Source organism: Vombatus ursinus, unplaced genomic scaffold (assembly GCF_900497805.2).
Source record: "Vombatus ursinus unplaced genomic scaffold, bare-nosed wombat genome assembly UNPS02009573.1, whole genome shotgun sequence".
NCBI classification, from domain to species: domain Eukaryota; kingdom Metazoa; phylum Chordata; class Mammalia; order Diprotodontia; family Vombatidae; genus Vombatus; species Vombatus ursinus.
The window spans coordinates 9,847,082-9,869,208 of NW_020949351.1; the positions used below are offsets into that span (position 1 = coordinate 9,847,082).

General features: G+C 35.7%; 1 protein-coding gene across 3 annotated transcripts in view; it reads right to left on the bottom strand.

Moving 5' to 3' along the window:
• The window catches only part of TMX3 (thioredoxin related transmembrane protein 3), a 100,916-nt gene that overhangs the window by 57,757 nt on the left and 21,032 nt on the right, over positions 1–22,127 (bottom strand). For all 3 annotated transcript variants that reach the window (XM_027852416.1, XM_027852417.1, XM_027852418.1), the window contains exons 5-7: positions 14,553–14,598; positions 9,087–9,167; positions 3,442–3,541 (exon numbers count right to left, since the gene is read on the bottom strand). In XM_027852416.1, coding sequence (XP_027708217.1) covers positions 3,442–3,541; positions 9,087–9,167; positions 14,553–14,598 — 227 coding nt within the window. The remainder of the gene's footprint in view (positions 1–3,441; positions 3,542–9,086; positions 9,168–14,552; positions 14,599–22,127) is intronic.

A 22,127-nucleotide genomic window follows, 5' to 3' on the forward strand; every position in this document is an offset into this window, starting at 1 on the left:
GATCCCAAGGGAACATCAATTAGAGATGTACAGATATTTAACTAGTTGAGAATCCATCAAACTATAGTTTCTTTTTAAATTTACATCTCTCCATTTATTCTCTCCAAGAATACTGTAAGAAATTTTTTCAGATGCTTTTCTAAAATCTCGGTAAACTGGATTTACAGCATTCCTCTTATGAATTAGTCTAATAATCCTGTTAAAAAAGAAAATATTACTCTGAGATAACCTATTTTTGAAACTACTTTCATTTATAAATGTTCAATAACTACCAATTTAATGAAATGTTTTAAAATTTTGTTAGGAATTAAAATCAAGTTCATTTGCCTCTAGTTTATAGACTCACATTCTTCTTGTAATCCTTCTTGTCTGGAAATTAGAACAAAATTTATCCTTCTAATTCTACAACACCTCTCTTCATCTCTACAATCTTTCAAAGACCACTAATAACAGTTCAAAAATCATATCTGCCAAAGGCTTTGGCCTGGAACTAACTGTTTGGGTCCAGTGTCTTGAATTCATCTCCCTTAATATCAGCTTACTTCTTTGCATTGTGGACTCACTATTCACCTTCTTTGGTCTTTCCTTTCAAATCCAAAGATTATTCTCCTTAGAACAGAAAACATGTTAAATAGTTCTTGATTCTTCCCATCATGAGCTATAATCATTACTTCTTCCCCCAAGGAGCAGTCCTATCCTTCCTTTTATTCCCCTACATCTGAAACAAAAAACAAACAAAACAAAACACCATTTTTTGTGGCCCTCAGCTCATTCTGAGCTTTAATGCTTCTGACACTATTCCATGTTCCTCTGCTACCTACAGGATAAAACCTTGCTTTCGTCGACTGTGAACAATTTCTAAACATCTATGTTGGTCAACAAATCCTCAAATTTCCAGTTTATTTAAACAGCTTTTTCCCCCTAAAATAATCTTTTTTCTTTGTGTTGAGATTTTGTTCTTGAGAGCTTTTCATCCTTTCCAAGCTGAAATTCTCTGTAGAATTTTAAGAGATTGAATTGTGAACCTTTTGAAATCTGCACTACTTACAACTAGAATACGAACCAGACTAAGCCTTTGCTTTTCTTCCCTATCACAAATTCTGAAATGGAATAATCAATCTTACTTCTTCTACCTAATCAAACTACTGTTCCTTGCTGGTGAGTGTCAGTTCTAAAACATCAGTTACCCTCACTGGTTCCTTCACCTTCTGAAAGGGACAGATATCATTAGGGCAAACTATATAAAGTATTAGCTCCTGGCCACTCTCTTCAGTCCCAGTCCCAACCACCTACTGACATTTCAAAAATGATGGTTCACAGATATCTCAAACTTAACATGTACACAAACAAAATTAAAAAAAAAAAAACCAAAAAACAAAAAACAGTCCCTATTATTTTTCCCAGAAAGCCTTTCTTCTTCCCTGTTTTTGTCAAAAGTATCACTGTCCTTTCAGTAATTCACGTTTATAATCTTGGTGTCATCTTCTACTCCTCACTCTCACTCTTCTCACAAAATCAGTCTTTTGCCAAGTCCTGTAGTTTTTACCGTACTATCTCTTGCATACAGACCCCTTCTCGGCACTTTCACAGGCACCACCTGAGTTTAGGTTCTTACATTGCACCTAGACCACTGGAACAGCTTCCTAATTGTTCTATCCATTTCATGTCTGTTCCTCATTCTAATCCATCCTCCACATAGCTTCCAAAGTGAACTTCTTAAAGCAGGGGAAGAACAGATCTGTATCATTTCCCTCCCAAATATACAAATAAGCACTAATAAATTTCAGTGGCTCCCTAGCTATCCCTGTAATATCAAATATAAGCACTTCTGACTGGCATTTAAATCATAACTTGAATGCAACTTACCTTTTCTCCCTTTTTACTCAATACTCCTACTACATACTGTATTTTACAGCCATGCTGGCCTTCTTGCTCCTGACAAGCAAACTCCCATCTCAGATGCTTTGCATTGTCTCTCCTCACTTCCACAGCTCTTGGAAGTCATGGTTTCCTTGAACACTCAATTGAAGAGACATCTTCTGTATGAAGTTTTTCCTGGTCTCCTCAGCTACTAAGGCCTTTTCTTTCTCTCAAGATTACCCTGCATCTGCTTTATGTATGTTCTGTATATACTTGTATTTTGTCTCCCTTAATAGAAAATAAATTTTTGATGACAGGAACTTTGTATCTCCAGTGTCTAATGTAGCACCTGTCACAGAATTAAGTGCTTAGTAAGTGCCTATTCATTGACTGATTATTCTACTTTAGGCAGGGGGGACGGCTCTAGCATATATCAATTGAAGTCCCCCATCCCAACTGCCCCGGGGCCAGGGTTATATGTATCCCTAACTCTTCCTCTAATTCTTCTCTTGCTAAAATGGCCAGCAGTATACTCCAATGACAAAATGGCTTTTGTTTCCGTATTCATAATCTTAACTCAAATGTTTTCTATTAAATTTCCCTAATCTATTTCCTCCATTTCCTCATGGAATACATCAATTTAAAACACAATGCACCCCTTCATTACCTATGTTATTTTTTCTAATAAGGTATACATTTAATCAAGACAACAGTGGAATAGCAGACAGAAAGTCAGCTTTAGCCATACAGGGCTAGATTCAAGTATGTCCTCTGATATAAAGTGGCTGTTTGATCCTGGGAGAGTTTATTTAACCTCTCAGTGCCTCAGGCAACAAGATTATCAACTGGAGAACAACTGCTGACCTTCACTGTTAGAGAGAATTTCCTCACTGAATTCCCTATACCAATAAAACTTTAAGTCTAGAAAAAAAAATACCACTCATACCTACGTAGGGGAAGTTTGGCATCTCTCACCTGTTTCCTCATTTCTAAGATAAGCAAATGCCAGAAATAATTGAAAGTAAGAAAATATATTGCTGAATGAATTAAAATAGTTATGGGTTAAGCATATTATTAACTGACAAGATCGAACTTTGCTAAATACTAATCACAAAAAGGGAGTGCTTTGTGGTACACTGAGTCAAACAACAGGAGTAAAGAACTCTGTAGTCAAATACTAGGGTTCAAATCCTACTTTTGATGATTAACATCTGTGTGATCTTTGGCAAGGCACTTAACCTCCCTGAGCCTCAATTCCCCTCATCTGAAGAATAAGGGGATTATATTAGTTTGCCCTTAAGATAATTTTCAGTTAAAGATCTATGACCTTGGAAAATATGTATGCTGTTAAATAATTACAAAATTTATTTTCAGATATAACAAAAAGGTAAAGTAAGAAATTAGCTTCTAATATTTGAGAAAATGCCTATATATATATAAATTATATATATTTTTCAAAATATCTGGAATCAAGGTTTCTTGCACAAATATTTAGAATTTGATATGCTATAGGAACTATGGCTTACTTAAAACACAACAAAAATTTTAACTTGGTATTCAAAATTTATCTTCATTTCAAACCTTTAAAGGTGACTCTCCTCCAACATAAAGAAACAATACACGATGCCTCTTCTTCACATGTTCAAACATCTGTTGACTTGGAAGTGGACGGATTAGAGCCCTGTATTTAAAAAGGCAATTTTTCTTTTAAATTTAAAATAAGACCCACTGTCCAACTTATAAATCATGGTTATACATTTATATTAATATGATGTGCATGTTATACTGCTTCACAATTATCCAAGGCTTAAAATATTTTAATGTCTCCATCTTAAAAAATAACAAATCAAAAAAGTCATCTGACATATATTTTTAAAGTTTCCTATCACCCAATATGTGTATATATGTGTGTATACATACATATAAGTACGTATGTATACAAGGGTGAACTATAAATAACATAATTAAGGACTTTATACTTACAAAAATAAAGGAAATCTATTCTAACCTATTCAAAATGTCAACAAGAGTTTTAAAAAATTTTAGACAAACATTCTGAAATATATTACTGTTTTAGTTAATTTGATAGCCAAAATTAAACATCATTATTTTAAATAAATGTTAAAATAAAAACAAGTAAAAAGGGAAGTGAAATAACTATACTGTTATATATTCTAAAATTAAAATAGGTCACTTATAGTACTAAAATTTTAAGAGCTCACTTGATTGAATTTTAATAACATTGTTATTAACATCAGATAATAATTATTCCAAGTCTTACTGATTCTAAAGAGGACTACCGTAATACAAAGGCCATAAAAGTTTGAATAGATATATGGGGAATATTAAGCAAGTAGAACCAATGTGATTTAATTTAAACTATACCCTTCATTTAAGATAATTGCTTCAAAAGTAATTAAATGTTTTAAATCTTTTATTGTTCTTTAATTTTATTCCTGCTTATATGTATTTTATTTAATTGTATCTTTATTCAAATATTATCTTAGGCAGATACAATGTAACATTTAAAATAAATCTTATTTCTTAAAATTTCATATTAAATTTATTTTTATTCATTTATTCATATTAAATTTATTCATGTTAAAATGTCGTACTAATGGACTTATGCTTTGTGTAAAAACTGACATTAAAACATTATGAAATTGACTAAATTATTTAAATGTTTTTAGGAAAAAAGGAAAATTATGAGTATATCCAAAAGACCTGACTATTTTATTATACATAAACTATATAACCAGTAATGTATTATTTGAAACTTCCCCATCCACAAGTTTTAGAAAGACAAAATGTTCTTTAAAATTTGATGGTTTAAAAAATAGGCAGTTCTCTAAGTGAAGTATTGCGTTACTCTGTATTCTATTTTTATCTCTTTAACAATTAGCTGGACAATGATGCAACTACAGAAATTAATCTTGAAATTTTGGTTGCAATACTTTCATTAGCAGTTGCATCAGAAAAATCTCTTATTACATTCAATAGAAATTTGTAAAACAAACATCAACAAAAAACCTACCAAGATCCCAATATCATATCTTTTCGGGGAAAAAAAATTCCTCATAAGCCTAGTTGATTTTATTTTTAAATGTTTATGTAATCACCTACTGAATAAAAAAAATTAAAATTATTGCAGTGAGGAAAATATAACGAGGGAATTAAGAGCAAGGAAACTGCTGAGATAGTGTCAGGCTATACTGAAAAACAGTTTCCTGAGTAATTGTCCTAAAATATCTGAATGTCTCTACCTTCCAGTTCCCTAAACCCTACAGCCAAAAGTTACCAAAATATAAGTGTTTAGCTTGCTAAAATTATATATCCTTTCAGATCATTAACCTACTTTTTTCTCCCTTCCTCAAAACTTATCAGCACTATTTGTTCATTCTTTTCTCTTTATTCTGTAAGTGGCAGCCCTATTCCTAATTAAGGCTAAGTTCCCCAACTATACTCCCTCTTAAACAGGTCTATACCAACATTCAGCTCCCCTCTAGTGAATCTTAATAATAAAATCAAATTTATAAAATGATTTGAGGTTTGCAAAGAACTTTACTCATAACAACCCTGTGAGTTGTTGCAAGTATTATCATATCATTTTTTTATTCTGAAGAAATTAAGGCTGAAAGATTAGGTGAGTAGTTCATGATCACACAGATAGGAACCCAAGTATCACAACTCGGAGTCAGGTAGCCTCTGTTTTTGAGAAGGAAAATCCTTCTGTATGTACAAATGATTCCATTCAATTCAGTCTTCTGCAGCAGATGGTCTCTTCTATCAATGATACTCTTGCTAATCTTCAGGCTCTCCCCATCTACTTGCTATACTCCATACTACTGCCTATAAACATGCTCATGTTACCTGCCAGATATACCTTGTAAAAAATCCATTTGGTACCTCCACTTCCTTTCTTCTCATTCTAACAACCTGCCAGTTTTCCAGGTTCAAAACTTAGGGGTCATCTACAATTCCTCACATTTTTTCACCCCTCCCCAAAATCCAATCTGCTGAAAAATCCTATCAATTGTACTTCATAACAGCCCTCATATATGCCCCCTTCTCTCTTCTGTTGTTGCTACCATGCTGATATATTTCCTCATCATCTCATCCCTACAGTACTGCCCATAGTCTTCTGGTTTGTGTCTCTACCTCAAGTTTTTCCCCACTCCCATACATCCTTCACTCAGCTGTCAAAGTGAGCTTCCTAAAGTACAAGCCTGATCATGACACATCCCCCTACTCAATAAACTCTAGTGGTTCCCTATGACCACCAGGATCAAAATTATCAAATAATTATAATAATAATAATAATAATAGTATATATCAAATATAAAATTCTCTATTTTGCTTTTAAAACCCTTCATATCCCTATCCTCCTTCCTATCCAGTCTTCTTACACCTTACTCACCTCCATATACCCTGAGACCCAGTGACAGTGGCTCTTCCTTGCAGAAGATAATTCTTGTCCACAGGTATCTTCACTAGCAATCTTCTATGTCTGGAATTCTCTCTCTCTCTTCATCTATGTCTCCTAGCTTCCTTAAAGTTTCAGCTAAAATCCTACCTTCTTCAAGAATTCTTTCCTGATCCCCATTAGTGCCAGAACCTTTCCCTCTGTTGATTATCTCTAACTTGCTCTGTATGTATCTCAGTTGTACATTGCTGTTTACATGTTGCCTTCTCCATTATACTGTGGGGTCATTGAAAGTAGCAATCTTTCTTGTTCCCACAGCTTGATATCACCTAAGAAGACCGAAATTTCTTTTTCTGAACTTCCTTCTGCGCTACAATTCTAAATATGCCTACATCTTACCACCTTGATTTTCTAGCACAACCTAAATTCAACATGTCAAAAACAAAGCATAGTTAGTATTTTTCCCATTACAGATGTCCATCCTTCTGACTTCCATTTTTTTCCCCCACCGGAACCACCATTCATTCTCGGATAACTTTGATTCTTCCCTTTCCTTTGCCTTTCACGTCCAATCATTTATCAAATCCTGCCATTTCTACCTCTGTAAAATCTCTTGCTTCTGTGCCCTCCTCACTACACCCACTGTCAACACTCTGAGACAGGTCTTAATTATCACCTAACTACACTCTTATAAAAGGTGATGAGTGGCTCTTCCCACTTCTTTTTTTTTCTATCCCCAATCCTTCAATTAATCACACTGTTAGACTAATTTTTTATGCATTCTAAGAGAATATAAACTTGTCTGATAACAGAGTATTTCATTTTCATATTTTTAGCTTCTTTGAGAAGTGTAACATATGGTTAGCCCTTCATAGATAATTAATTGAATTGAATTTGTTAAGTCTAAATCTCTACTAAAAAAATATTCAGGGGTTCCATACTACATATTCAAAAAGGTTCTAATTCCTTTGACTAATATTCAAGGTCTTAAAAATCTGCAAAAACTCTCATTTTCCAGCCATCAGCAGCTAGATGGCATAGTAAATAGAACACTAGACCTGGAGTCAAGAAGATCTGAGTTCAAATCTGCCTTAAAGAGTTACTGTGTGGCCCTGGGCAAGTCACTTAAACTCTGTTTTTTCTCAATTTTCTCATCGCAAAATGGAGATGATAATAATAGTACTGACCTCTCAGGCTTGTTGAGAGGATAAAGGAGATAATATTTGCAAACCTTAAAGTCATATCTAACTGCTAGATATAATATTCCTTCCATACTCTTTGCTTCAACCAAAATGAAATATTGTCTACCTTGTGCTCTATCATTTGCCCTTCTGCATCCCTACTTCTGTAATGTCCCTTCTTTCCTTCTTCGCATTTCAAATGTCTTTAAACATTTATAAAGTGCTTAGCACAGTGCCTGGAACACAGTAGATGCTATATAAATGCTTATTCCCTTCTCTCCTTCCCTAAGGTCTATCTTTTCAATAAAGTCTTGCCTCATCCATCCTCTACCCCACAACCTCTGTACATCTAAGGTTACATAATCTTTAATCTTAGACTTCACATAATACTTTACAACTCTCAAAATTAAGCACGCATTGTGGGTATTATAATTATGTCTTATATGTCCATCTACTGTACTGTTAGCTCCATGAGCATAAGCACTGTATCTCATTTAAAGTCTGAATGTCCCTGAGGACCTTGCATAGTGCTCTCCAAATAGCAGGTGCTCAGTATTTGATGAATGTTGAATCAGAGAATAAGATCAAACTTTATGTATTGACTTTCACAATTCATGGTCAAATTTTGATCACTTTTGCTTTCTGAATAGTACTTTTATGAAATTCAACATTAACACATTTAATAAATGTCAATGATCGACTTACATACATGAGGTCTCACACTGCACATGCTTCAGTTGCAGCCATTCTGGATGCAACAAAAAAGAAAAAAATTCGGACCACCTTGAAAAGTTGATTTCCAGAGTGTCTGTGACCCTATCAACAAGTTAGCACCAAACAAACCTCAAAACTTCAAAATTCTGCAATGAGGTATTAAACTAAGTGAAATGTCAATAATGTTATGCCATCATTGTGCCCTATTATGGTCCTAACACACTTTTAATAAAGCATCTTTACACCTTATATGAAAAATTCCATTTGAAAGAAACTGTTTTAGCCACATTTCCAAAGGGTTACTGGGTCGGTTTTGTTTTTGCTTTTTTAGTGTCTAGGCAAAGAGAAATCAGTGTTTAAGGTTGTGGAATCAATGGTCTCTCTAAATAATATGAGAATTAAATGTGGGGTACATTTTTTTACATAATATATTTTAAGTGAGAAAAGATTAAATGAAATCTGTCCACCTAACTTTTCTTGAAAATATTAAATAAATAAAAACTATAGTGATAAATGGGATATGCTCATTAAAAATAAAGGCAGGATTACTAAGATAGCTTTTATCACTTTTTCATTTATTATGTTTTATGTTGAAGTATATAATTGAAATTACAATGAAAGGAAATACACTAATGACTATATATAATGACATTTTAAACATATTTTTTCAGGACTGTGTGAAAAACAAAGTTAATGATTTAAGGACCCCTCCAAAACAGTATTTTTCTGTAACTCATCTGTATCTTACATCTCTGCTACATAAACTTATGTTTTCAAAAAGAAATGTAAATTGTATTTATACAATTAAAACACAAAAATGTTTGAAGTAATCAATATCTTTAATACTTCAATTCTCCACACTGGACCCTATTACATTAAATTATTTTCAAGGAAGAACAAATACTTACCCAGATACTCTATGAGCAAACTCAATGATATCATCTCTAGTTCTGGGCCCTCGGTAGTTATATGCCAGGTCATTTTTTAATCTTCAAAAGAAAAAGAAAAGATTGATTTGGGTTTCTGATTACTTCAATATTTGAATATGGTTTTGATTTGTTAATTAGAAATTGTTATTTGATTGTAGTTAAGAAAAGCTAGTTTCCGGGGGCACCTAGGTGGCGCAGTAGATAGAGCACCGGCCCTGAAGTCAGGAGGACCTGAGTTCAAATCCGGCCTCAAACCAAACACTTGACATGTACTAGCTGTGTGACCTTGGGCAAGTCATTTAACCCCAATTGCCTCACTTAAGAAAAAAACAAACAAAAAAAAAGCTAGTTTCCAAAATACAAATACAAAGGTAATATATTAGAAGTAACAGTTACAGGGGCATACATTAAATAGCAACTGAATTTAGAAGAACAGCTCAACCAAATTGCAAAGAAAAATATATTCCAAACAAATTAGTGTACAGGTACCTCATAAAAGATTTTTGCATACATGGGAGGGAAAAGTATGTGTGTGTATATAAATATATATCTGTATCTATGTATATAGTCATTTATATATAAAATATACATCCATACAACTGTGTGTATACAAACATACATACATATGTGTATGTATATACACACCCACACACATATTTAAAAAAGGGAAACAGGGAAAAGACAGTGTCATCTGCAAATCAAGCCCTCACTCCCCTGTCCATACCTCTACCCTTTCTTTATGGCTTTCCTCACTGGAGAGAGGGTAGATAGTGTGTGCCACTAAGGCAAGTAAGACTACAAATCATTCTGAGGTTGGGGGGAGGGGGTCCTTGCCTGTCCCTCCCTTGTTGGGTTTGGGAGTAAGGGCACCTCTCTCACATGTATCCTAGGGTTCTGTCTTCCTGCCAATAAGGCAGATCTAACTAAATACATATAGACATCTACGGAATATATGATAGGAAGGAAAGAAGAAAGAAGTTTACAAATACACATTTACCTCTACAGGTAGAGACATATATATATGTGTGTATACACACACACACACACACACACACACACACATATACATATCTATGCAGATGTATACATATGTATTTTCCTATCTATACAAAATCTCTATGAGGGATATATACACTAAGTGAAGATATCCTTGATGAAGGTATCATTAAACAAGTGGGCTTTCCCAAATGATATTTAACAAAGGACAAAATTTTTACCATCTCATAATTGACTAAAAGATGTAGAAAATATCAGATACCATTGTGATTACTTTTTTTAATTACAAAAAAAAAAGAAGCATTTGGCTTTACTCTTTTACAATAAGTTGTCTCCCATCCATACAACAAGATCTTTCAAGATTTCATGGAAGATTTATCATGAGAAATACCCTCTGATAATAAACATCGGACAAAGCATAAAACAGGAAGATATATGCACCCCTAAAGTATTCAACACTGTGATGAAGGAGATTCAGCACAGATTCTAGGTGGATGGGGAGAGGGAATTACTCTATAGATGGTGAGGTTATCTGGATGCTCTGGTCTGTGAATGACATCAGCTGATTTCATCAAACCCAAAGACTTTGAAGGACCTCCAGGAAGAGCTCTGTAATCAATCAACGAAGACTGCCTATTGCCCAAATTTCAGTATAAATCTGAATGGCCACCCCATAGAGCTTGTCTAATAATATGTATACCTGGTATAGATAATACAAGGAACTGGGCCAAGAGTTGAAAATGACTATCACTTCCCCTGAGACTTTTCTTCTCCAGGCTAAACATGTCCAGTTCCTTCCAATGATCCTAATATGACTTAAACTCAAGGCCCTTCACTATCCTTCTTACCCTCTTCTGGAAACTACAGGTCAACAACGTCCTTTATAAACCATGCATGCAGAATCGAATATAAAATTACAGATAAGATCTGTTAAGACAAGAGTACAACAGGATTATCATCTCCTATTCCTCAAAGTTATGCTTCCCAAGATCATATTAGCTTTTTTTGGCTGCAAAATTACAATGCTGACTCACAACAAGCTTGCAGTCTGCTAAAACTGGCAGATCTTTTTCAAATAAACTGCCATCCATCCATGACTCTCCCAGTATATATTAGTGAAGCTTATTTTTTTGTACCCAAGAATAAGATTTCATATTCATTTCTACAAAATTCCATCCAACTAGATTCAGTCCAATCCTCTAGTTTCTTGTTGGATCCTGACTCTAATACAGAGTTACCTAGCCCTCCTAGCTTTGTCTTCTTTGAAAATGATGAGCATATGAAACACAAATTGTTGATAAAAATGTGAAAAGGCACAGGGATACTAGGCACAGATGCCAAGGAGAAGTACAAGGCAGACAGAAGATAATCTTAGAGGGGAAGGAACATGCTTTGGGGGGAGGGGAGGGAGAGATGATACAAGGGGAAGGCGAGGGGCACCGAAAAAGGCCTGCAAAAGGTAGGATTTGTGCCAGATCTTGAAAAAAACCAGGCAAAGGAAGGAGGAAGCAGTGAGGAGGGAGAGCATTCTGGACATCCAGTAAAAAAAAAAAATCAAAGGCATGTTAAGTGGAGTGTCATGTGTGAGGCAAAACATGCAGGCTACATCAGAGAGTACAGGAAGGTGAGTAAAGTTTAAGAAGACCAGAAAGGTAAACCTACTTGAGAAGGCAAATAGAAGACCTCATATAATAATGTAGGAAACAGACAACAGAATTTAATGAGTTGGGGACATGAAGGGATTTAGAAAACCCGTACTTCAGAAAAATCACTTTGTTATCTGAGGATGGACTGGTCTGGGGAGAGACAAGAAGAACACACAAGTTAGAAGGCTACTTCTAAAGTCTAGATGAAAGGGGATGAAGGCCTGAACTAGAGTAGTGGTTATGTGAAGAGAGAAAAAGAAACACATGGTTGAGAAGTTCTGACAGTAAATGACAAGAATTGGCAATGGGTTGTATATGTGATTTGAAGGAGAGTGTGAATTCAAGGTTGTAAAACTGAGTGACTGGGATAATGATAATGATGATACACTAAATCATGAGAAAGCTGTTATGAGGGCAAGGTTTTGGGGGAAAGATAAGATCTGTTTTAAACGTGTTAAATTTGAGATGCCTAGGGTCCAACAGTTTGAAATATCCAAAAGACATGAGTGGTGATTTAAGACGAGAACTCAGGAGAAAGAACTGGGTTGGATATAAAGATCTGGAAATCATCTACATAGAAATGTTAATTGAATCTACCATGGGAACTGATGAGATCAAGTAAGATAACACAGGGAAAAAAAGAAAAAGGCCCAGAGCAGTCTTATGAGAAATCCAAAGTTAGGAAGTATGACATAGATGAACAACAAACAAAGGAGACAAAGAGCAGTCAGATAAGTAGAAAGCAGTGTCAGGAAAACCTTAAGAGAGAACATCTAGAAGGAGAGGGCAATTATTAGTGTCGTGCTAAAGAGAGGTCAAGAAGGCTGAGGACTGAAGTCATTAAATGTGACAATTAAAAGATCATCGGTTACTTTGGAGAGCTCAGTTTCAATTGAAGGGTAGAGTAAGAAACCAGACTATAGGTGGTTAAGAAGAGAGAGTAGAGGAAATAGAAGGTCCTATTAGAAAAAGTTTTCTCAAGGACTTTTGCCTAGAAGGGGAGAAAAGATATATAGGATGTGGGGATGGTCAGATGAAGTTAGAGTTGTTTTTGTTTCTTTTTAATGATGGCTGAAACTTGGGAATGTTTGTAGGCAGCAAGGAAGGAAACAGAAGATAAGGACAACAAAGAACAGATAGCCTGGGAAAGAACTAAGGGATGAAGGAATGGAGGTCACAGTGAGAGATGCAAAGTACTTAAAGGGTAAGGAATTATATCATGATAACAGACTTACCAAATAAAGGAGTTTCATAATTTGTGAACATAGAAGTAGGACACTTTGTAGGTTTTGGCAAGATCAAGGACAGGGCCATTTCTGTTACACAGCTGAAGTGAAATGGAGGAGTAGATCAGGGGAACTGAGATAGACTGAGGAAGTGGGAAGTTAACAGTTTTGCATCCAACTAATTCTGAATCCCTCTTATTATATTACTGTTAAATCTCAATCTCTCACTTTTTATACACACACACACACACACACACACACAAATACATCTTTTACAAAAGAATTACATGACATACAAAAAGCTTTTGTTCAAATACAAATAAACTATATATCTGCATCACTCCTCTCTTCTACTGGTTGTTTAGTAATCCTGTCAAGAAGGAAATTAAATTAGTGTGGCATGACCTGGTGTTGATGAATCTATCATGACTTCACTTTATAGATGTTTGCCATCCACCTTTTTAATCATGTGTCCTAGAATGTTCCAAGAAATTACAGACAAACTTACTGATCTATAGTTTGCAGACTATTCTCTTCCTTTTTAAAAATTATAGCAATGAAAATTGCTAAATCAATTAAAATGAAATTGCTTTATTGTATATTGTCCTTCTTTAAGCAATAAAATAAATTTACAGCAAAGAAGTCTAAGAAAGAGATTTTTTAAAATGATGTAATTAATTCTCTACAGGTCCCAGAGGATATGTTTCAGTTCTGGTGGCCTACGTTAAGCTTGATCAACAAATACAAAGTATTATTTAACTCACATTTTGATTAATCCAGATGAACAGTTTTTATTTAAACACAAAATTCCAAAGTTAAGTCAAGGTAGTATTTCCTTTAAGCATTTAATTTCCAATCATCATAATAGCTCATATTTAGCATTTTATATTCTACAAATCACTTGTCATGTATTATCTCAAGTAGTTCTTACAACAATGCTAAGAGGCAGGTAGTAAAATCACTATTATCCTCACTTTATAGATAAGAAACTGAGGTACTTCAAAGTTAAGTGACATTGATATAGGACACATAAAAAATAAGTAGGAAAGGCAGGACTGAAACATAAGTCTTCTGATTCCAGGTACAGTGTTCTTTTCACTAAACCACAGGCCCTGGTTTGTAATTAAGAAATATATTCACTTCTTTCTTTCTTTCTTTCTTTTTTTTTTTTTAAGTATCATGATGTGATAGTATACCCTGCCGTGCCAAGCTGGATCTAAAAATATGCTGCACTGAAACATAAGACTCAGAGAAATAAATATGGGCTTAAATCTTGGCTCTGATGATATTTAGCTCTGTGACAGGCAAATTCCATAAATCTCTTTGAGCCTCAGCACAATAATCCATAAAATATGAGCAATACTACTTTCATTATCTAATTTTCAAAAATTTTGTCAAGAAAGTTTTCTGTAAATCATAACATGCTATTAGTATTGGTTATATTTTAGAAATAGTTGCTGAATAAAAGTCCCTCTGTCTCACGATTTACTAAGAAACACACTTTCCAAGGTAAAGTGCTACAGCAAGCAGAGTGATAAAAATGCACATTTAACAACCACATTTGACTCTCAACTTACAGCTTAATAGTTGGATATCCTCTAACTCCAAACTCTGAAGCAATGCCTGGAAAATTAAAAGAACAATAAATAAATTTAATCTTCTTTATATAGCAATCCTCCATCAAAGTCCTAATCCAAAAGCCTCATCAAGGCACAGATGTGATGCTATTTTAAAAAACTATGACAGTACTTACAACTCTGAATTATTATAAGAAGAGAGAATACCCCTGATCCTTAAAGTTCTGAAGTAGTTGATGTATTTCTTGAGAGCAGGGAACTGATAAAGCTAGGACTAGCCCCTTTCCACTTCTGAGTACCTGAAGTTACACAAGGAACTCCACCCTCATCTGCTTTAGCCTTTTTTTTTAATTTTGGTATCCTCAATGCTTAGCACAGTGCCTGATAAATATTAATAACTTGATAAATGTTTATTAACTAATAAGTAGGCAACAAATGAGTAAATGGGAATTATATATTTAAATTACTTTATATTTGTGTTCATGAATTTTAAAATGTTAAAGCAAAATGGGTCACACTGATATAAACAAAAACAAATCACTTATTTTATACTTATCTAAGAATTTGTAATTTTATTGGTATGGGTATTAAGGAATCACAATTCCTTAGTTGACAGTCTTTGGGACTTACTGATATCTTAATTGTTAAATCTAACAACTTTTTATCCATCCTCATCCTTCTTGACCTCTCTACATTTGAAACTAGATCACCCTCTTGTCCTTAATACTTCATTCTCTCTAGGTTTCTGTGACACTACTCTGCATTGGTTCTCCTCCTTGTTTTGTTTCTCAGTCCCCTTCGCTGGATCTTCAAACAGGTCATACCTGCTAATAGTGGGCATCCCCTCAGGGCTCTGTCTTGGTCCCTCTTTTATTATTTCACTCTCATCACCTTACAGGGGCCCAACTATCAGCTCTCATCAGCTTGCAATGGTCCAACTACCAGGTCTATGCAGAAGATTCTCTTATATGTACGTCCAGATTCTCAGTTCTATATGTCCTAACCTCTCTCCCGACCAAGTCTAGTCTTGCTTCTCCAAGTGGATATCCCATAGACATCTTAAACTCAAGGTGTCCAAAACTATACTCATTATTGTTTCCCCCACCCTGCAAAGCATCCTCTCATCCTAACTACTGCACACCAGTTTTCACTAGCGTGAAGATGACTATAGACAGCTTTTTCTACCAACTTAACTGAGAAGAGGAAGAGAGAAATAAGATAGTGTGAGAGAATGGTAAGATTCACTCAGTCACTCAGGCTTGCAACCTAAAGGTCAACCTCAATCCTTCACTCTTAATCCCCACATCCAATCTGCTGTCAAGTCCCATAATTTTTACCTTCATAACCTCTCTCCTCTGACACCACCATGGTGCAGACTGTCATTCACTTCACATCTGGACTACCAAAACACCCTTTTGGTTGGACTCCCTGCCTCAAGTTTTCTCCCTCTTCCAGCCCATCCTCCACTCCGCTGTCAAATTAACTGTCTTAAGTAACAATTTTCTGTAATGTTTCTGTAATAAAGATTAATTAAAACTACCTGCATTTCCTGAGAAAATTCTAACACCTCCCCAAATTCAGGGAGTAGGAAGAAAAAAGCAATGTGGAAGACTATGTAATTTAGAGACCTTTGCAATTAAAGGTTCACTAGACTATGGGAATCTGACAGTACTTATTTTTGACCAAAATAGTGGTGATGGGGGCAGCTAAGTGGCGCAGTGGATAGAGCACTGGCCCTGGATTCAAGAGGCCCTGAGTTCAAATCCGGCCTCAGACACATAACATTTTATAGCTGTGTGACCCTGGGCAAGTCACTTAACTTCACTGCCTGGCAAAACAAACAAACAAACAAACAAAAACAGTGGTGATGGTTTGGAAATAGACTTTGGTCAAACAAGGTATCAGAGACTACTTTGATCACTTTGAATTATCTTATTATCTAATTATCTAATTATTAGAATTATCTAATACCACTTCATTATTATAGGACTAACCTTGAGCTCACTCAGAAGCCCTCCCTCATCTCCTTAACAATGAGGCTCTGCTAACACACTCAAGGACACAACACAGGCTTACAATAAACCCCCACCCCACATTCCAGTCTCCCCACCCCCCTTCTCTTTCCAGTCTCTTGAAGACCCAGGCTCCAGGCTAAGGAATGCTACCAGGCAGGCACAGACCCACGAGAGCAAAAGCCTGCCTGGGGCTACAACCCTATGGCAACAATAATGTAAAGCTCCAAATTGCTGGTGTTGGGCCAAAGAATTAAAGAATAGAGGGAGAGGGATAGGAGAACAGGACAGAAACACTTTGCAGCACTCCACCAAGCCTGAGGAAAACAGCACAGCAACCAGTGGGGCCAGTTTTGAGCACCTGAAAGTTATTTGGGGGCAGACAGCTAAGTCAGTGAAACATGAACTGCCCAGCAGGAGAAGAGACTTAAAGTGATTTGAGACCTAGCCCCCAAGGAAACCACAACCAAAAGGAAGAGAGTCAGAAAGTGAGCAATAGGAGAAAATGAGGGTACAAGGTAACTTAAAATTATCCAAGATTTCAGGAAGAAGAAAACTCAAAAGACCTTAAAAATAAGCAGATAAATCAACAAGAAAAACACTAACAACAGAAGGAACTATGGGCTTCAAATCTGCTAAACAAATTCAGTCATCCATGAATAAACATTGGAAAACAAAGGAAAACTATCCAACACTTGAAGAGACAGAGGACCCTGGAGAATTTGAGGAGAAAATGGGATCACAATACACTGTCCCTCAGTGATTCAAAAGAGAAAAGAGAATTATAAGTGCAGAATTTATGGGCTGCAAAGCAAAAATAATTAACAGAATAGAAAAAATTAGAATCTGCAATGGTAAGCCTCACTAAAGAAACAAAAGAAAGAACAATATATTGGGAATGCAAAACATTTGCACTGTGAGGGGTAATCTAAAAAGGAAACAAACAAACACACAAAAAAATAACATTAAAAGAAAATATGCTCATTATGCAAACAAAAGATACTGAACGTGAAGAAAAGATATGTAGAAACAACCCTAAGGATCACAGTCTCCCAGGAGAACATGTCAGGTCAAAATTAAAAAACAAAAACAAAAAACAAACCAAAAAGAGTCATAAAGAAACAACAAAAGAGAATTGCCCTGAACTTCTGAATACAGAAAATGAAATTCCAATTGAAAGAATTCAGAGTGCTTCCAGAAAAAGCAAAACAAAATGACAATAACAAAAAATTCCAGGCTGTAAGCCTGAGACACATAGAGGTTAAATTTAACAATTCAATTCAGAAACAAGTTCTACAAGTCATTGAGAAGAAAACCTTCAAATATAAAGGAAAGAACATTCCAATAACACAAAACTATCTGTGCTGATTAGAAATTTTAAGAAAGAATGGAACAATGTGCTCTGAAGAACAATGAAACTCAAGATGCAGCCCAGGATGACCTACCCTGCAAATCTGAGCTTAACTATACGTGAAAAAAGATGAACATTCAATAAAGAAGATTTTGAAATGGTTTTAGACAAAAAAAAAAAACTGAAGATTATTTGCTTCTCAAACATCTCAGATGACTGAAATGCATGAAGAGTGAATAAATGCAGAAGGCAAAGACAGCAACAGACTGGTAACAGAGAGTCCAGTAAAAGACTTATTTCTAAATGTATACAAGGAAACATGTTGGGGTGGGGAGGGGCCACGACTAGGACAAAGAGGTAGACAAGCGACACTATAGAAGAACCTAGAAAGGAAATGGAGATAATAAGGGCTATCTGCGACAGAGAATGAGATCCAGGGTAAATATAAAAGATTGGCCTCAGGAAAGAGAAGGGCCATTTCTCCATTGGAGAAGGCAGTGGGAGATGTATGAGACATGAAAAAAGAAGGGGGAATCAGTTATTCACCTTAATTTTATTAGTGAAGTATGAATCAAGTTCTCCAGCTTTTGTGGTGATATGATACACAGCTGTAGTAAGGTGAGAGACAGCAAATCAATCAGAGAGAAGTAGGATGACTGCCTTGTCTTGCTGCAGTGAAGGCCTAGTTGAGATTACATTAACATAAATTTGTAGCGGGCCCAATCATCATCTTCATTTTGTGATTGGTTTTTTAGATCTACTTAGGTGCACTTGAATAGAAGAGGGAATGAAAAGTGGCAATAATCCAAGAGTAAAGCTTCACAAAACATAACTGGGAGGAAAAGACAAATACAAGGGATTCAAAAATAAAGGGTAGCCTAAAGTTCATTTCTGAACAGTAATGAGGACCTACCATGACTCACCCAGGATATTCTCACAGTGTCCCATGCTGAAGGCAAGCCCCAAAGCCATCTAACATCAAGGAGGTTAACACAAAGGAAAGTCATCCTTCAAAAAGTACTTGAACATGCCACTCATCTGGTTTTATGGCAGTATTCTTTAGGCTGCAGTCTTGAGATCCCAGTATCGTCTTCTGGAGTCAGTCAAGAACAGTGAAGTTAAAGAACAGCACACCCATACAGCTGACTACAGTAACGAGCTTCTTTACTCCAGTGTTAGCTACAAACTGTGGTAATAGTATCAGTAGGGATAGTTAACATTTTATATCATACTTTAAGATGTGCAAAACACTTTACATCTATGATCTCCTTTGAACCTCACAACAACCCTGCTAGGTAGGGGCTATTAGTGTAAGAAAGGATTTAGGTGTTGGCCTAATCAGGGAGGAGAAAAAACTCCAGTCTAAATGCAAATATGATCAACCATCAAGTGCAGTCTTGCAAGACTGATTTCCAGTGTGATGACTCTGAAGGAGATTGGAGTATAGAAAAAAAGACAAGATAGCAAAAAACAAAGAAGCAAAGAGGGAAGAAAATAATTATGAACCGAAAAATGGTGGATGAATGAATAGTGAAGGATGAATCTAGAAAAGTGTCCCAGCTGGAGACTATAGACTAAACTCTGCCAACAACTGCCTTTCAGACTTCCTAAACTGACTGTCCAATAGATATCTTAAATTCAACGTGTCTAAAACTAAACAGTATCTTTCCCCTTAGATCTTTCCCCCTTCCAAATTTTCCTATTACTGTAGAGGGCAGCACTAGTCCACCAGGTTCACTGTCACCCTTGCTTCCTCACTATTTTTCACCCACCATATCTAATCTGTTGCCAAGGTCTGTTGATTTCACCACTGCAACATCTCTCCAATATATCTTCTTCTTTTCTCTAATATAGCCACCACCCTGGCACAGGCCCTCATAACCTCTCACTGGACTATTTCAATTACCCGCTAGTTTGTCTGACAGCCACAAATCTCTCCCCACTTCAGGCCATTCTCCATTCAGTTCCCAAAGTGATTTTCCTAAAGCATAGATAGGTCCAGTTATGTCTCCCCCATAATAAATAATCTCTAGTGGTTCCCTATCACCTTCAAGATCAAATACAAAATCCTCTGCTTGGTGTTCAAAGTCCATCAGAACCTACTCCCACTTCCACTTTTCTAGTCTTCTTACACTTTATGGCCTACACATACCCTTCTATTCAGTGGCACTAAACTCCTTGCTGTTCCATGAATAAGACACTGTGGGCATTTTTTCTGGCTATCTCCCATGCCAGGAATGCTCTCCTCCCTCCTCATCTCCACCTTCTGGCTTCTTTCAAGTCTCAACTAAAATCCATCTCCACCAGAAGCTTTCACAAGCCTTCTGATAGCACAGACTCTTTTGTCTTTCTTTGTATCCTATACCTGTAAGATAGTGGCACTTAATAAATTCTTGCGTACTAACTGAAATAATAAACACATCCTTTACAGATTAAAACATAATAAAAACAGTAATTAACACTAGAAATACAAGCAATAAACTCAGACATTACAAGAATGTAAACTCCTTGAAAGTAGGGATTGCTCCATTCTTTGTACTATATTCTCAGAACCCAGCAACACCAGGCACACGGTATAGGCTTAACACGCATACATACACATCTATAACATACATATATAACTATAATAGATAAATGGTGCAAGGATATGAACAGCTAGTTCTCAAAAGAAGAAAAATATTACTGAAAATCATGTGAAAAAATGCATTTTTTCACATGATTTTCAGTAATATTTTTCTTCTTAATCATTAATAAGAGAAATGCAAATTAAAACAACTCTGGGGGCAGATAGGCAGCGCAGTGGATAGAGCACAGCCTTGGAGTCAGGAGGACCCAAGTTCAAATGAGGCCTCAGACACTCACTAGCTTTGTGCCATTGGGCAAGTCACTTAACCCCTTGCCACCTCCACCCCCACCCGCAGAAAAAAGAAAATAACTGAGGTTTTTTCTCACACACAACAGACTCACAAAGATGATGCAGAAAAATAAAAAAGCAAAGGTAACAAACAATTCCTTGGGAGTACAGGCATACTAATTCACTGTTGGTGAGGCTATGAACTGGTTTACCATTATAAAAAGTAATTTGGAACTATATCCATAAAAGTCACCATAAAGTGGTAGAATTAATATCCTATCCTACTCTAGTAACATCCTTACCCTCTCCCTATGTAAGTTAGGCAAGATACTGAAACCATTCTTGAGACTTAATTGGCTCAGGAGACTAAATGTTCATACTGCTGACATCACTTTCTGGTTACTTGAGTACAAAGCAGCCAAGCAAAGCTCTTGGGCAACTGAGGAAAAGGGAGCTTCGATCAGCTGAAGGAACTTGGTGCATCCTCAATACATATTTTTTTTTGAATATTCTTACATTCCCATGGCTAAGTAAAGCACCTGTTGTTGACTTCTAAATGATCTATGAGTATCTAATTTTGTTCTAATATTAAGCTAAACCACAATGGAACTAAACCAAGTCAGGCCCAACCTAGAACACTATGCATACCCCTTAACCCAGTGACACCAGATATCATTCTAGGAACATGCCCCAAAGAGATAAAAGAAAATGTGGTACATGAATGTAAAGAAATATTAACATAAAATGACAAAAGGGAATGATCCAGAGGAAACTGAAAAAAATTGTATGAACTGATGCACAATGGGCTGAGGAAAACAATAACAATTTCTACAATGATTGCAACATTGTAAGGAAAAACAAATTTGAAATGCTTAAGAACTCTGAACAATGCAATCACCAACCAAGACTCTTATGGACCAATGATGAATAATGATCCCCATATCTCTTGACAGAGAGAGGGATGGCAAAGAAATGCAAAATGACACATACATTTTTGGATGTGACCAATGTATAGATTTTTTTCTGACTATGCTAATTTGTTGCATGGCAGGGATTGTTGTTGATTTTTTGTGGTTTGGTTTTTTGGTTTTTTTTGGTAGAGGAGATGGGAAGAAGTCAGAAGAAGAATGGGACCAAATGATAATAATGATCCCCTTCTTCCCCCCTAAAAAAGGAAGAAAGAAAAGAGCATCAATGAAACACTTAAATAAAATGCTTAAAAGGAGGCTGAGCAAAACAGACAAGTGAGACATCTTTGGAACTAATATGTTGAAATGAGTATACACTTTTTAAAAAATTGCTTTAGAGAACTAAAGTGTTCATCAGAAGAAACATGGTATCTTTGAAATCACACATTA